Here is a 15,921-nt window from a genome sequence, read left to right on the forward strand (position 1 = left end):
GGATCCCAGCCTGCCCTCTCACATCTCCTCTGCACTCCCTGCCAGCCTCATCATGCTGAAGTTGTTTCTTCTCTCTGTCCATGGTTATAAATCTTCTCTCCCACTATTGTTCAGTTGTGTATTCCAGATGATTTTGCCACAATTTAGTTGTAATTCCAAGCTGGTCCTGGGAAGAGGTTAGTATAACTTCCAGTAATTCTTCCACCATCTTGTATCAGGTATAACTCTTATAAATAGTGATGCAGCCAATGTAGGATCACCTAAATATATTAAGCAAATCTTGATGGACATAAAAGGAGAGATCAACAGTAATACAGGAATGGTAGGGAATTTTAACACCTCAATGACATAAATGGATAAATCTTCCAGACAGAAAATCAACAAGGAAATGGCAGCCTTAAATGACATGCCAAAGCCAATGGATTTAATGGATATCTTCAGAGCATTTCATCCCAAAACAGCAGAATATAAATTCTTTTCAAGTGCACAGTTTCTGGGAGAGATCTCATTAGAACACAAAACAAGTCTCAAATTTAAGAAGATTGAAATAATATCAGACTTCTGGCCAAGATGGAGATGTAGGTAGACACATTCTGCCTCCTTGCACAACCAAAAGAAGGACAACAACAATTTAAAAACAAAAAAACAACCAGAACTGACAGAAAACCAAACTCTATGGAAGTCCAACAACCAAGGAGTTAAAGAAGAAACATCCATCCAGACTGGTAGGAAGGACAGAGATGGGTAGCCAGGTGGAGAGGACTCATGGCAAAGCAGTGGTAGGGGACCAGGGTGAGCAAGGCGGTGGCTGGCAGGGTGGCAGCTGGCGGACTGGCAAGGCAGCGGCTGGTAAAGAGGGTGGTCCCACATTCACGTGCAGGTAAACCAGGAGGAACACCTGGGGAGTGAGACAGACCTCAGAACCTGGGGTCCCAGTGCAGGGAAATAAACCTCAAACCACCAACTGAAAACACCTGTGGGAGTTGAGGCGGCAGTGGGAGAAACTCCCAGCCTCACAGGAAAGTTCATTGAAGAGACCCACAGGGTCCTAGAATGTACACAAGCCAACCCACCCAGGAATCAGCACCTGAGGGCCCATTTTGCTTGTGGGTAGAGGGGGAAGTGACTGAAATCCAGCAGAGAGTGGAGTGGAGCAAGTGCCATTGTTCCCTTTCTACCCCTTCCCCATGTACAGTATCACAAAGCAGCGACATGGGTTGCCCTGCCCCGGTGAACACCTAAGGCTCTGCCCCTTATATGTAGCAGGCATGCCGAGAAAAAAAACATGGCCCAAATTAAAGAACACATCAAAACTCCAGAAAATATACAACTAAGCAATGAAGAGATAGCCAGCTTATCAGATGCACAGTCCAAAACACTGCTAATCAGGATGTTCACAGGATTGATTGAATTTGGTCACAAATTAGATGAAAAAAATGAAGGCAATGCTAAGTGAAATAAAGGAAAACGTACACAGAACCAATAGTGATGGGAAGGAAACTGGGACTCTAATTAACAGTGTGGACCAGAAGGAAGAAGGAAATATCCAACCAGAACAGAATGAAGAAACAAGAATTCAAAAAAATGAGGAGAGGCTTAGGAACCTCCAGGATATCTTTAAACATTCTAACACCCAAATTATAGGGGTGCCAGAAGGATAAGAGGAAGAGTAACAAATGGAAAACTTATTTGAAAACATAATGAAGGAGAACTTCCCCAAGTTGGCAAATGAAATAGACTTCCAGGAAGCCCAGGAAGCTCAGAGAGTCCCAAAGTTGGACCCAAGGAGGAACATGCCAAGCCATATCGTAATTACATTACCCAAGATTAAAAATAAGGGGAGAATTTTAGAAGCAGCAAGAGAAAAGAAGACAGTTCCCTACAAAGGATTTCCCATCAGACTGTCAGCTGATTTCTCAAAAGAGACCTTGCAGGCAAGAAGGGGCTGGAAAGAAGTATTTGAAGTTATGAAAGGCAAGGACCTACATCCAAGATTACTCTATTCAGCAAAGCTTTCATTTAGAATGGAAGAGCAGATAAAGTGCTTCCCAGATAAGGTCAAGTTCAAGGAGTTCATCATCACCAAGCCCTTATTATATGAAATGTTAAAGGAACTTATCTAAGAAAAAGAAGATTAAAATATGTACAGTAAAATGACAGCAAACTCACAGTTATTAACAACCACACCTAAAACAAAACAAAACAAAAAAACTAAGCAAACAACTACAACAGGAACAGGACCACAGAAATGAAGATCACATGGAGATCAACAGGGGAGTGGGGGGGAGAAGGGGGGGAAGGTACAGAGAATAAATAGCATAAATGGTAGGTAGAAAATAGGGTGAGGGTAAGAATAGTATAGGAAATGTAGAAGCCAAAGAACTTATAAGTATGACACATGGACATGAACTAAAGAGGGGGAACGTGGATGGGAGAGGGTGTGCAGGGTGGAGGGGAATAAAGGGAGGGAATGGGACAACTGTAATATCATAATCAATAAAATATATTTTTTAAATTATATGCAATTTAAATACAATAAAAAAGAAATCATATCAAGCATCATCTTTGACTATAATGATATGAAACTAGAAATCAATCACAAGAAAAAAACTGAAAAACATAGAGACATTGTTGTTAAGTAGCATGTTACTAAGAAATGAATGGGTTAACAATCAGATCAAGGAAGAAATCAAAAGATACCTTGAGACAAATGAAAATGAGAACGCAACATCCCAAAATGTTTGGGACACAGTCAAAGTCGTCCTAAAAAGGAAATTCATAGCATTACAGGCCTACCTCCAGAAAGAAGAAAAATCTCAAATAAACAAACTAACTTCATATTTAAAGGAACTTGAAAAAGAACAACAAAGCCCAAAGTGAATAAAAGAAAGAATATAATAAAGATCAGAGCAGAAATAAATGAAATAGATTCTAAAAACAATACAAAAGATCAGTGAAACCAAGAGCTGGTTCTTTGAAAATATAAACAAGATTGACAACTTTTAACCAGACTTATCAAGAAAAAAAGAGAGAGGATCCAAATAATAAAATCAAAAATGAAAGAGAAGTAACAGCTGGCACTAAAGAAATCAAAGGATTATGACAAAATGTTATGAAAATACATGCCAACAAATTGGACAATCTGGATGAAATGAATAAATTTGTAGAAACATATAATCTTTCAAACCTGAATCAGGAAGAATCAGACTATCTGAATAGACCTATTGCAACTAATGAAATTGAAAGAATAATAAAAAAAAACTCCCAATAAACAAAAGTCCTGAATCAGATGGCTTCACCAGTGAGTTTTATCAAACATTCACAGAAGAACTAACACCTACCCTTCTCAATGTATTTCAGAAAATTCAAGACGAAGGAAGACTCACAAGCTCAATTTACAAGGCCAGCATTATTCTAATTCCAAAACCAATAAAGACACTACAAAGAAAGAAAATTATAGGTCAATATCCCTGATGAACATAGATGCTAAAATTTTCAACAAAATATTAGTAAACCAAATCCAGCAATACATTTAAAACATCATACACCATGGTCAAGTGGGATTTATTCTGGGGGTGCAAGGTTGCTAAAATATCTGCAAATTAATAAATGTGATACATCACATAAACAAAGTGAAGGATAAAAACCACATGATCATGTCCACAGATGCAGAAAAAGCATTTGATAAATCCAGCACTCACTTATGATAAAAACTCTCAGCAAATTGACAATAGAGGAAACATGCCTAACCATAATAAAGGCCATATATGACAAACCCACAGCCAATATCATACTCAGAGAAAAAAACTAAAGGTGTTTCCCTTAAGATCAGGAACAAGACAAGGATGTCTGCTTTCACCCCTGTTATTCAACATAGTACTGGAAGGCCAAGCCACAGAAATCAGACAAGAAGAAAAAAATAAAAGGCATCCAAATTGGATAAGAGGAACAAAAACTGTCTTTATTTTCAGATGATATAATACTGTATATAGGGAACCCTAAAGATTCCACCAGTAAACTACTAGGACTGATAAATAAACTCAGTGAAGTTGCAGAATACAAAATAAATATCTAGAACTCAGTTGCATTTTTATAAACCAATAATTGTGGAGGATACTGGCCAGCAGTATCCATCCCTGCTGCGGATGCTTGTTGAAACACAAGAAAAACATACACAGGGACAACTGAGTCCTGTGGGGAAATAAGGACAAAACGGCCACTCTCTCTAACGGAGAGCACCCTGAGCCCCCATTTCAGTAGGTTTTTGTTAAGAATACAGACACAGTTTGTGGATTCCAGTCTGGCAGGGAAGATCAAACAAGTAGGTAATTTTCAAATGTGGTGGCAGAACTCCTGCTGGGATTCTGGGCAGAGTTTGGGGTTTTATCACTACAGGACCTAAAAGGCTAGTCTCGTTTCCTGCCTGTGCCTTCATATTCTAATTCAATAGCATCCTCCAGCAAGCAAATCTCACAGGATCTTGCATATTCTATGTCCCAGGACTGATTACCCTGGGGGTCCGCCATTTCTGGTCTGGGCTGCACTGCCCTTGTTATTTCCGCAGGCCTGAGTCAACAGAGGAGACAAAGGCATCCAGGAGACTTGGATTTCTTACAACTAAGAACAAGGACTCAGGCTTTGACAAAGCTGAGGGGGCAGGGGTTGATGTCGATCACCCCTTCATTTCCACAGCCCCCCAAGTCCTTCCCTGGGGCTTCCACGTGATCATGCCTGTCTGAGGTGATTCCCCCCATGGGAAGTCTTACCCCTCATTGGCTAACTGATCAAGCATAGGAGGCCAGGCACAGAACAGGCAGCATTCATGCCAGGGAAATAAGTTTTGTCTCCTTAGTGGCTCCTGGTTCAGAGGTCTCTCACTCAGCCTAAGTCACAGGGGGTTACAGCTTCCTGAGACCAGGCAGGGCAGGCCCCAACAAATAATGAACTATTTGAAAGGGAAACTGAGAACACAATCCCATTACAATTGCATCCAAAACATAACTAGGAATAAATTTAACCAAGGATATAAAAAGGACCCATGCTCAGAAAATTGTAAGACACTGAAAAAATAAACTGAAGAAGATACAAATAACTGGAATCACATACCATGTTCATGGACAGGAAGAATTAACATCATCAGAATATCCATACTAGCCAAAGCAATCTATAGACTCAATGCATTTTCTATCAAGATACCAATGGCATATTTCACAGAACTAGAATAACCCCAAAAGTTATATGGAACCACAAAAGAACACGAATAGCAACAGTGATCTTAAGAAAGGAGAACGAAGTTAGAGGAATCACACTACCTGATATCAATCTATATTACAAGGCCTTCATAATAATCAAGGCCTAAGAACAGACATATAGGCCAATAGAACAGAACAGAGGACCCAGAAGTAAACCCATGCCTGTATGGTCAATTAATATTTGACAAAGATGGCAAGAACATACTGTAGGGACAGTCTGTTCAATAAATAGTGTTGGGAAAATTGCACTGATACATGCAAAAAATAAAACTACACTACCTTCTTACACCAAATACAAAAATAAACTCAAAATGAGTTAAAGACTTACATGTTAGACTCAAAACCATAAAAAAGTAGAAGAAAACATTGGCAGTAAAGTCTTGGGTATTCCTTGTAGTCATATTTTTTCAGACGAATTGCCTTGGGCAAGGGGAACAAAAGAAAAAATAAACAAATGGGACTACATCAAACTAAAAAGGTTTTGCACAGCAAAAGAAACCACCAACAAAATGAAAACACGACACAATGAATGAGAGAACATATTTGCCAATGATTCATATGATAAGGGGTTAGTTTCCTAAATATATAAAGAATTTATACAACTCAACACCCCCCAAAAAATCCAATTTAAAATATGGGCAAAGGACCTGAAAAGACACTTACCCAAAAAGGATATATATACGGCCCATAGACATATGGAAAGATGCTCTAGTCATCAGAGAAATGCAAATTAAAACCACAATGGGATATCACTTCACACCAGTCAGAATGGCTATCATCAACAAATCAACAAGCAACAAGTGTTCTCGAGAAAGTGGAAAAAGGGAACCCTCCTGTACTGTTGGTGGGAATGCAGATTGGTGAAACCACTGCAGAAAACAGTATGGAGTTTCCTCAAAAAGTTAAAAATAAAACTGTCTTATGACCTAGTGATTGCACTTCTGGAATATATTGGAATAAACCTGAAACAGGAATTCAAAACAATATGTGCTCCCCTATGTTCATTGCAGTGTCATTTATATACAATTATGTACAATTTATATACAATTTTATATAATAGCCAAGATTTGGAAGCAGCCCAAGTGTCCATCAGTAGATGAGTGGATAAAAAAACTGTGGCACATTTACATAATGGAATTCTACTCAGCCATAAAGAAAAAAAAAGGAAATCTTACCTTTTGTGACCAGCATGGATGGACCTGGAGACTATTATGTTAAGTGAAATAAGCCAGTCTGAGAAAGACAAATATTGTATGATTTTATTTGTATGTGGAATATAATGAACAAAATAAATGAGCAAAATAGAAACAGACTCATAGATAAAGAAAACTGACAGCTGTCAGAGAGGAGGGGGGTTGGGAGGCTGGGTGAACAAGATAAAGGGATTAAGTAAAAAAAATAATTCATAGACACAGGCAACAATATGGTGATTAGAAGAGAGAAAAGAGTGTGGTGGGAGTGAGAAGATCAAAGGGGAATAAATGATGGTAGAAGGAGACTTTAGGTAGTGAACACACTACAATGTACAGATGATGTATTACAGAATTGTGCATTTGAAACCTATATACTATTATTAGCCAATGTCACCTCAATAGATTCAATAAAATTTTTTTTAAATAATGAAACTTGGGTTTCATTTTTAAGAACAGTGATGGTCTGCGATATTTTAGCCTGGGGCAACTCTCCAATTATTTCAACTAATTTGATTATTGATTCTTGGATTTTCTACATGGACAATCTCATCATCTGCAAATAATAATAGTTTTATTTAGTCCTTTCCAATATTTATGCCCTTATTTTGTTTTGTCTTATTCCACTTACTAGCTAAGAACTCCAATGCAGTGCTTAATAACAGTTTTGATAGTAGACATTCTTGTTTTAAAGGAAACGCTATTACTATAGTCTCATATAGAAAGGTTATTTTTGTTACTGTTTTTTTCAGGTTTAAGATATTTATTCCTGCCCCTTTTCACTAAGTTTTTTTATCACTAGTTTTTGTCAAATTTCGTCAAATGTTTTGTCTTCATCTACTGATGATCATTTTTTTCTGTATTAATTTATTACTGCAATGAATGACACAGATTTTCTAATATTAAATTTGTTCACATTCCTGGCATAAACCTAAGTGATCAGGGTGTGTTTGTTTTTTTATGTCCTTTTGAGTTTGTTTGTTCATTATCTTAGTTTTTTGGTTTTTGCTTTTTTGTTTTTTTCATCTATTTTCAAGAAGTAGAAAACAGTTGTGTGCTTCCCAGGTCCTTTCACATTCCTTATAGTATGTAGGCACCTCCAGGACTTATGTATGTTTTTGCTTCCAATAACCAGAACTTGCTGCTCTTTCTCAGAAGACTGTCTGCAGACTAATGGAACCCACTTTGCCCACAGTCTCAGAGAGGCAGAAGAGCCTGGAATTTGCATTTCCCTTTGATGACCCTTAACAGATGAGTGGGGTGGAAGTCTGAAAGCCCTAGCTACTTCTTCTTGGGTCAGGGCTGTTCTGAGGCATACCTTACAGTCCAGAGTTCCCCTGGGAACAGGCAGAAGCTACCTTCTGAGGGACTTTGGTCACACCCTTGCTTCTCCCCCTCCCTTCTCTGTTCTACTTCCTCAATTCTCTTCCTGTTTCCATTGGAGGAACTTTCTTTATAAATCACTTGGACACAAATCCCTGACTTAGGTCTGCTTCTGTAAACAACTTAATAAATGATATGGGCCTGTGATTTTTTTTCTTTTTCATACTGTTCTTGTCTGGTTTGGGAATCAGGATTATAGTGAGTTGGAGGGTGTTCCCTTCTTTGTATTTTTTTTCTAATCACTGGTAGTTTGTATAAGATTAGATTGATCTCTTCATTGAAAATTGAGTATTACTTACCTGTAATGAACCTAGGATATGAATATGTGGTAGGGGCAGAGTAAGGGGCAGAGGGAATCATATAGTTGGGTGTAGGGGTTTTGTCCCAGTCTTAGCTTTTGTTTTGGGTAGTTGTTATTAAAAATGATGAATTAAAAGTGATTTAAACATGAACAAGTAATGATGAAAAGGGAAAAGATTATGATTAATCAAATTCTGAAGTCCACTAAGGAAATAAACAAACTATAATCTATGTTATCTGAAATTAATGTAGCCACTGAAGCTTTCTTTTGGCTAAGAATTTCCTGATACATCTTTCCAATCCATTCACCTTCAACCCTTCTACACCTGCCCTGCCTGCCTCCCTGAGGATCTCAGAAATAGCCTGGTAAAGTCTAGAAATGCAAGAAATGCAATTTTTAGAGTCTCATTTTCAAACAAATTCCCCCTCATTTCCACACCTCTCTCCTTGTGACTCTCTCTGTATAGGTCCATGTCTCGGTATCATTTAGTTTGTCTGAAACTTTTCCTTCCATGGACAGTAAACAGATGTCTTATTTGGGGACCCAGGAGTGGAAGGGAGATTAGTTAAGCAGGATTTTGGTCATGGTGTAGAGCCCCAACAATTAATCTTCCCAAAGTCCCATAGGGGTGTGTGTGTGTGCGTGCAGGGTGCACATTTGCATGTTCACTTGTGAATAGACACCTCCTCCCTTCATAGACACCAGGAGGTAGGACGTCTGGACCTTTCTCTGCCTGGAACTGGTCCAGAGACTGCCTCACTGGTCCTTGTGCCCAACTCTCCCCCTTGCATGAGTCAAAGAAGCTGGAAGACTGATTCCACAGCAGCACCTCCTCACTTTTGTGCTCTCCATCTTCCAGGTGCCTTTCTCCAACTGCAGCCGAGACTGCCTGGCAGGGACCAGGAAAGGAATCATTGAGGGGGAGCCCACCTGCTGCTTTGAGTGTGTGGAGTGTCCTGATGGGGAGTACAGCGATGAGACAGGTAAAGGAATAGCCCTCTGTGGATACCATGAGGGGCTTGGTCCACTTTGGGGCCCTAGGGTCGTGAAGGCCCTGGAAGGGATAGGCTGAGATGGAGCTTAGCACCCTTCCTCATTTAACCAGGTATGCCTGAGCATCAGTGCTGGGCTGAGCCCTGAGGAGAGTAGAAAAGGAATGTTGGATGTCTTTTAATACCATAAGAGCTTACAAACACACCTGTTGCACATCTTTTACTTTGATACTGCTTTCCAATATTGTTTTTCTTTTCTTATAGCTCAGTGGCCCTGAATAGATAAACTTCTGTCTGTTCCAGGCTCCAGGGTTAATAGGCCATGGTAGATTGCCTGCTGGGTGCCTGGCACTGTACTTGCTGTCTTACTCATGTTTTTCCTGTGCCTCAGTTTCTCCATCTCTAAAGTGTGCATTAGATGAGTTAATATTAGCAAAGCACATGGTAAGTTCTAGATAAATGTCTGTTCAATAAAAAATTTGATTGGCATGTTGGAAGCACTCTATAAATATTAACTGTAATTGTTATTACCTCATTTCATCCTCCCTACAATAATGGGGTTATTATAGCTTCTAGTGCATACATGAGAAACCCGAGGTTCAGACAGGTTAAGGAGCTTGATGAAGGTCATACAGCCAGTAAATGGCAGGGCCAGGATTTCCATCCAGATCGCTGACTGCAAAGCCCATGTTCCTTTTACTTTCTCAAACCACATGCTGTGAGGGACACAGCAGAGAGTTAGTAAACGTTGCTGACTGAATGAGTCTGTAGCCTCCCTTATTGGCAGGAAAGTCATGGGTGTGGACTGAGAGTGACACAGGTCATATGTGTGAGCTACTCTACCTTGATCTAAGAGGAAGTCTATGCTGGCTTGTCTACAAAGCCCATCCATATATCCAAAATTAGTCAGGCTGAGCTTAAATCATTCTGTAAAATGTTGGTAGACTATGTCATACCTCTGGGTAGCCACTGTCCAGCAAGATTGATCATTCTCTGCTGCAAACCATCAGCAGATAGTATTTAAGAAAACATGTACACCCCCACCATGTAAAAAGGGGAAAAAATCATAGAATCATCAGATACATGAAATTAACTAAATATGTTTATGTTTAATAAGTCAGGGTTCAATATCCTATTTGATAATGTAAAAAATAATCACACTTTTTATCAGTAAACACAATGTAACTTGACCACACCCAGTAAACTGTGTAACTTCACTACCAAATTCACGCTCACAAATTTTAGTCTATGCCACTCATTCACTACTCTTCACTGGGACATTTTACAGATGCAAGTGCCTGTGACAAGTGCCCCGATGACTTCTGGTCCAATGAGAACCACACTTCCTGTATTGCTAAGGAGATTGAGTTTCTGTCATGGACGGAGCCCTTTGGGATCGCACTCACCCTCTTCGCTGTGCTTGGCATTTTCCTGACAGCCTTTGTGCTGGGTGTCTTCATCAAGTTCCGCAACACGCCCATCGTCAAGGCCACCAACCGAGAGCTCTCCTACCTCCTGCTCTTCTCCCTGCTCTGCTGTTTTTCCAGCTCCTTGTTCTTCATTGGTGAGCCCCAGGACTGGACGTGTTGCCTGCGCCAGCCAGCCTTCGGCATCAGCTTCGTGCTCTGCATCTCCTGCATCCTGGTAAAAACCAACCGCGTTCTCCTGGTGTTTGAAGCCAAGATCCCCACCAGCTTCCACCGCAAGTGGTGGGGGCTCAACCTGCAGTTCCTTCTGGTCTTCCTCTGCACCTTCATGCAGATTGTCATCTGTGTGATCTGGCTCTACACCGCGCCCCCATCAAGCTACCGCAACCATGAGCTGGAGGATGAGATCATCTTCATCACTTGCCACGAGGGCTCACTCATGGCTCTAGGATTCCTCATCGGTTACACCTGCCTGCTGGCTGCCATCTGCTTCTTCTTTGCCTTCAAGTCCCGGAAGCTGCCAGAGAACTTTAATGAAGCCAAATTCATCACCTTCAGCATGCTCATCTTCTTCATCGTCTGGATCTCCTTCATACCAGCTTATGCCAGCACCTACGGCAAGTTCGTCTCTGCGGTGGAGGTGATCGCCATCCTGGCAGCCAGCTTTGGCTTGCTGGCCTGCATCTTCTTCAACAAGGTCTACATCATCCTCTTCAAGCCATCCCGTAACACCATTGAGGAGGTGCGCTGCAGCACCGCTGCTCATGCTTTCAAGGTGGCAGCCCGGGCCACGCTGCGCCGCAGCAACGTCTCCCGCAAGCGCTCTAGCAGCCTAGGGGGCTCCACAGGATCCACCCCATCCTCCTCCATCAGCAGCAAGAGCAACAGCGAAGACCCCTTCCCACAGCCTGAGAGGCAGAAGCAGCAGCCACTGGCCTTGACCCAGCAAGAGCAACCGCCACAGCCTCAGCCCTCCTTGAGCCTTCAGCAGCAGCAACAATTGCAACAGCAGCCCAGATGCAAGCAGGTCATCTTCGGCAGTGGCACGGTCACCTTCTCACTGAGCTTTGACGAGCCTCAGAAGAGTGCCACGAGTGCCACGGCTCACAGGAATTCCATGCACCAGAACTCCCTGGAGGCCCACAAAAGCAACGATACCCTAACCAGACAACAGGCATTACTCCCACTGCAGTGTGGGGAGACAGACTCAGAAATGACCTCCCAGGAGACAGGCCTGCAAGGGACTGTTGTTGGGGACCACCAGCCAGAGATAGAAGACCCTGAAGAGATGTCCCCCGCACTTGTGGTGTCCAATTCACGGAGCTTTGTCATCAGCGGTGGAGGCAGCACTGCCACAGAAAACATACTACATTCGTAAATGGAAGAAGGCCAGTCCAGGCAGGATCCAGAGAGGTTTCCTGGGATCACATTCTCTGACAGGGACAACAGACTGTTCCTAGCTCCTTTCCTCTGAGGAAGGAGGAATAATAGGCAAGCCAAACACCTCAAACTTACTTGCACTGTTTTAAATGACAGTGAATTGACGAATGTTCCCTTTAAAATTTAAAAAAAGATAAAAAGTAAAGCCATGTGCTCCTGTGGTAGGACTTATTAGAGTATTAAGATCACCAGAGTCAGGTTGGCTTTCATGTCTCTTCTTCTGTTCCCATCCTCTGTTCTAACCCACCCAATAGCCCAGAGATGGAACCAGGCTTTAAGCTACTCACCTACCGGCTCCTTTTTTTTTTATATATATTGAAATGGCTGCCCTGAACAGTGAGCACAACCTGGCCCAGAGACAGGGTGCAGAGTGACTGGGCATAAGCTTGACTGCCACTGGAGTTAAGAGTCTGAAAGACAGAATGTCACCAGCTCTGTCCAACACCTTGACAACAAGAAGAACTTTAAATGAACTTCAAAACCATAGGTGAAAGTGTTCCCTCCTATTTATGAAAAACATAAGATATTTGGATTTCTACTTGCTGCTGCTATTATGGAAGGTTAGGGTCCATCCTGTACCAATACAACTGGTTTTGTCTAGAATGTGATAGTGATGCCATGTTTAGTTCCAGAATGATAAAGAATCACCTCGAATTGTTGGGAAGAGACTGCATGACTTCAATGAGCTGTATCTGTAATTAATATTGCTATATGTAGCTTTCTCCTTAAGAAAATGTTTTTGTTGTAACATTCCATGAATAATATAAACGGAAGAAAAGTCATAGTTTGGTTTATATAAGGCAGTATTATTGAGCTCCATTTTTCTTTCCCACCCCACCACTCTCACCCCATGAACTAAGCCCTATGTGAGCCCTTTCAGGGACCCAGGGGTCCAGGATCTACGCACCCCCATCCTTGCTCCAAAGGCTTCCTGAATCCAGATTTATCCTTGTCCCTGTGGAGAACAAGCTCTCAGTCATTGGTCCCCTACCAGTTTGGGGGGGTAAGAAAGTGTGGTTCCAAGAGAGCTCTCACAGGCTATTAGCCTGGTACTGCATCCCTCAAATGTCTGCCATATTATCTCCATCAGCAGAATTCTGCCCACTGGTAGGTAAAGGGGTTGAATGGCATACTGCTGAGAATTTAGTCTGTAGAGCCAGAGACACTTGGGTTCAAGACCTGGGTTGGCCATTTATAAGTTGGGTGACCATAGGCAGGGAATCCTAACCTTGCTAAGCCTCAGCTTCTTTGTCTCTAAAATGGGGCAACAATCATTCTTTTCCTTCAGAATTCTTACGTGGATTAAATGAGATAATGTATGTAAAGTACTTTAGCATGGTGCCTAGCACATAGTAAGCACACAATAAATATTAGTTAATGTTATTACTGATATTATAACTATTTTTTACTTGTTTAAAATGCAACACAAAGTTTGTTTTAATGGAAAGCCCACTGATCACAACTTTCTCCATAGTAAGCCCAAGAACTCAGGGCCCAGTGCAAGGTGTCAGCACTAGTTGTATTGCTCAGGCTGAAGAAGCCAGGTCAGTCACTCTCAGAGGGCTCCATGCTCTGCCTCTGTGGTGTCAGCATGCAGATCTCCAGCACCAAGGGAAGACTGTCCCAGCTGGGCAATAGTTTCTCTGATCACTATAGATGCTGCTCTTTAGCCAAGGCCAAATATATCAGTTATATCTGTGTGAAGCCTCAATCTTTATAATTCCCAATAACTTCTTCCTCTGACCTTTTTCTTCCAAAAGGCTGCCTTTCCATGATTTTAAAGTAACCTATTGATATGATAGTTGTTAATTTGGATAAAAAGACAATGGAGGGCACCATGTGGGAGCATGTCTGAGACTAAGAGAAGACTTCACACAGGAAAACCCTGGTGAGGCATCTGCTTCCCCAGCCAGGCCAAGCTTGCTGCTTCCCCTGGGGTCACACCTCTGAGCGAGCCTCAGAGCTGAGTGAAGATTTATATGTAATATTTTACTCAGTCTTTTTCTAAAAAGCAGAAAGTTCAATGGCTTGGGTTTTATGTGTCAATATAGTCATGTGAAAATAGCCATTAGCTATGCAAAATGTCACATACTCTCTAGATTGACTTCACTGTGCAGCTCACCCACAAAGCTGATCTAGAGGAGGGGCTCATCATGGAAAACATGCACTGCTTACACTGAGCTTCATTTCACCAAGAGCTGGCAAATAAAGCAGTCTCTCCCATTATCCTCATCAGAAAGGGAGACTTGACATCATTGTCTTCATTTACATGTAGCTGGGAGAACTCTCAGCATAAAACCAGGGTTGTAAAATATGAACTTGAATTAGTAACAACCTAGTTTCTATCTCAAATTCCCATTCAGACTAGTAACAGAAACTTTATCTTAGTCAAAATGGGATTTTTCTCAGTAATTTCAAAGTTTTATTGAACAATTTAAATTTCTGACTGTCACTTCAGAGGTTTCTCCCTTCCCCCTTCCAAGGGGTGTTTTGTAGTATAAAGGGGATAGGGTTCCTAAAACATGGGCAGCTGCTGTTGACCTCTCTGAAAACATTCTCATCTGGTCCCCCAGTAACTGATATGCCTCTATGCCAGCATCCTCCGAGGTATCACATCCCAAGACGGTCCCCAGTCCTGGGATAGACAGTGACTTCCTCAGCTGCATCACTTTGTGCCAATCACCAGACCCCTCCCAGGCCTGCCTCATTTTTATGAGAGAGGGCACTGGGGCCTGGGAACTACTGGCCAGCTCTCAGGCCCCTCCCTCCTGGCACCCTACCCTGCCATGACTATTTGCTGCCTCCCATGCCAATGTGAAGAATTCATGGGGACTAACAAGCTTCCAAGGCACTAGAAGAAAAACAGGGCACATATCTCTAAATCTGTGTAGGCATTTGTGGAAGGTTGAATTAGGGCCCCCCAAAGATGCCCACATCCTAATGTCTAGAATCTATGATGATGTTATGTTACATGACGAGAGTAAATTAAGGCTGCAGACCACTCTAGTTAGTTTAAGCAGCAAGAGATTTGTTACAGAGTATTAAAATGCTTCTAAACTAAACTCAGATGCTTACACAATCAAGAACAATGCAGCCAGGAGAAATATCTAATCCCTCCATGGGTTTGTTCTGACAGAAACCTCACTACCTCACCTGCCTTCTACTTAGCACCCATGACACAGGAAACCAGACACTAGAACATACGTTGCAGCCAGAAAAACCAGACTCCTCTGCCACAGTGCCTGGTCCCATTTACATCAATTTTCCAAGACTCCCACTGACCATCTGCAGAATCTTAGCAGCAAGGGAGCCTGGAAGTATAGCTTTTGCTTCGAGCCTTGATAGTATAGGAAGATATGCTAGAAGAAAGTCAAAGTAGGTAATGAATGAGACAATCTAGAATATCCACTGCCCACAAAGAAAGTATTTTTAAGATCAAATACAAAATGAAAAACACTCCAGAGGGGGGAAATAAAACTAGCATATTATGATTCCCTGTCATCATAACAGCTATGGTAAATCAGAAAGATATTGTGCTTAAAACAAAGCTAAAGAGAGGCAAGATGGTGGAGGAGTGAATGGAAGTCACACTAATGCCCTCCCAGGATCAATCTGGAATTACAACTAAATTGTGGAAAAATCACCCAGAACAAACAACTGAATGATAGCAAGAGAAAAGTCTTATAACTATGAACAGACAAAGATACAGTTTCAGCACTAACTGACTGCGCCTGCACAACAGCATACAAGGCCTTGTGGGTGGAGTGATGCTCAGTCAACCAGCTGGAGGGAAGGACCCACCAAAGAAAAACCCAACAACAATCAAAACTCAATTACATTCAGAGAGCCAACGCAAATGTCATAAAGAGCATCCCAAGAGCATCAAGATCAAGAGATCAAGGAGAATACACCACTGAATCTCACAAATCTCCTACC

General features: G+C 41.6%; 1 protein-coding gene across 1 annotated transcript in view; it reads left to right on the forward strand.

Annotated features, from left to right (window-relative positions):
- CASR (calcium sensing receptor) overlaps positions 1-12,754 on the forward strand; it is a 109,378-nt gene extending 96,624 nt beyond the window's left edge. Inside the window, exons 6-7 of the mRNA XM_028505254.2 lie at positions 8,986-9,109; positions 10,407-12,754. Of these exons, the coding sequence (XP_028361055.1) occupies positions 8,986-9,109; positions 10,407-11,923 (1,641 nt within the window). The 3' untranslated portion in view covers positions 11,924-12,754. The remainder of the gene's footprint in view (positions 1-8,985; positions 9,110-10,406) is intronic.
- Positions 12,755-15,921: the final 3,167 nt, after the last annotated feature.

The sequence above is a fragment of the Phyllostomus discolor genome, chromosome 2, assembly GCF_004126475.2.
Source record: "Phyllostomus discolor isolate MPI-MPIP mPhyDis1 chromosome 2, mPhyDis1.pri.v3, whole genome shotgun sequence".
Taxonomy (NCBI): domain Eukaryota; kingdom Metazoa; phylum Chordata; class Mammalia; order Chiroptera; family Phyllostomidae; genus Phyllostomus; species Phyllostomus discolor.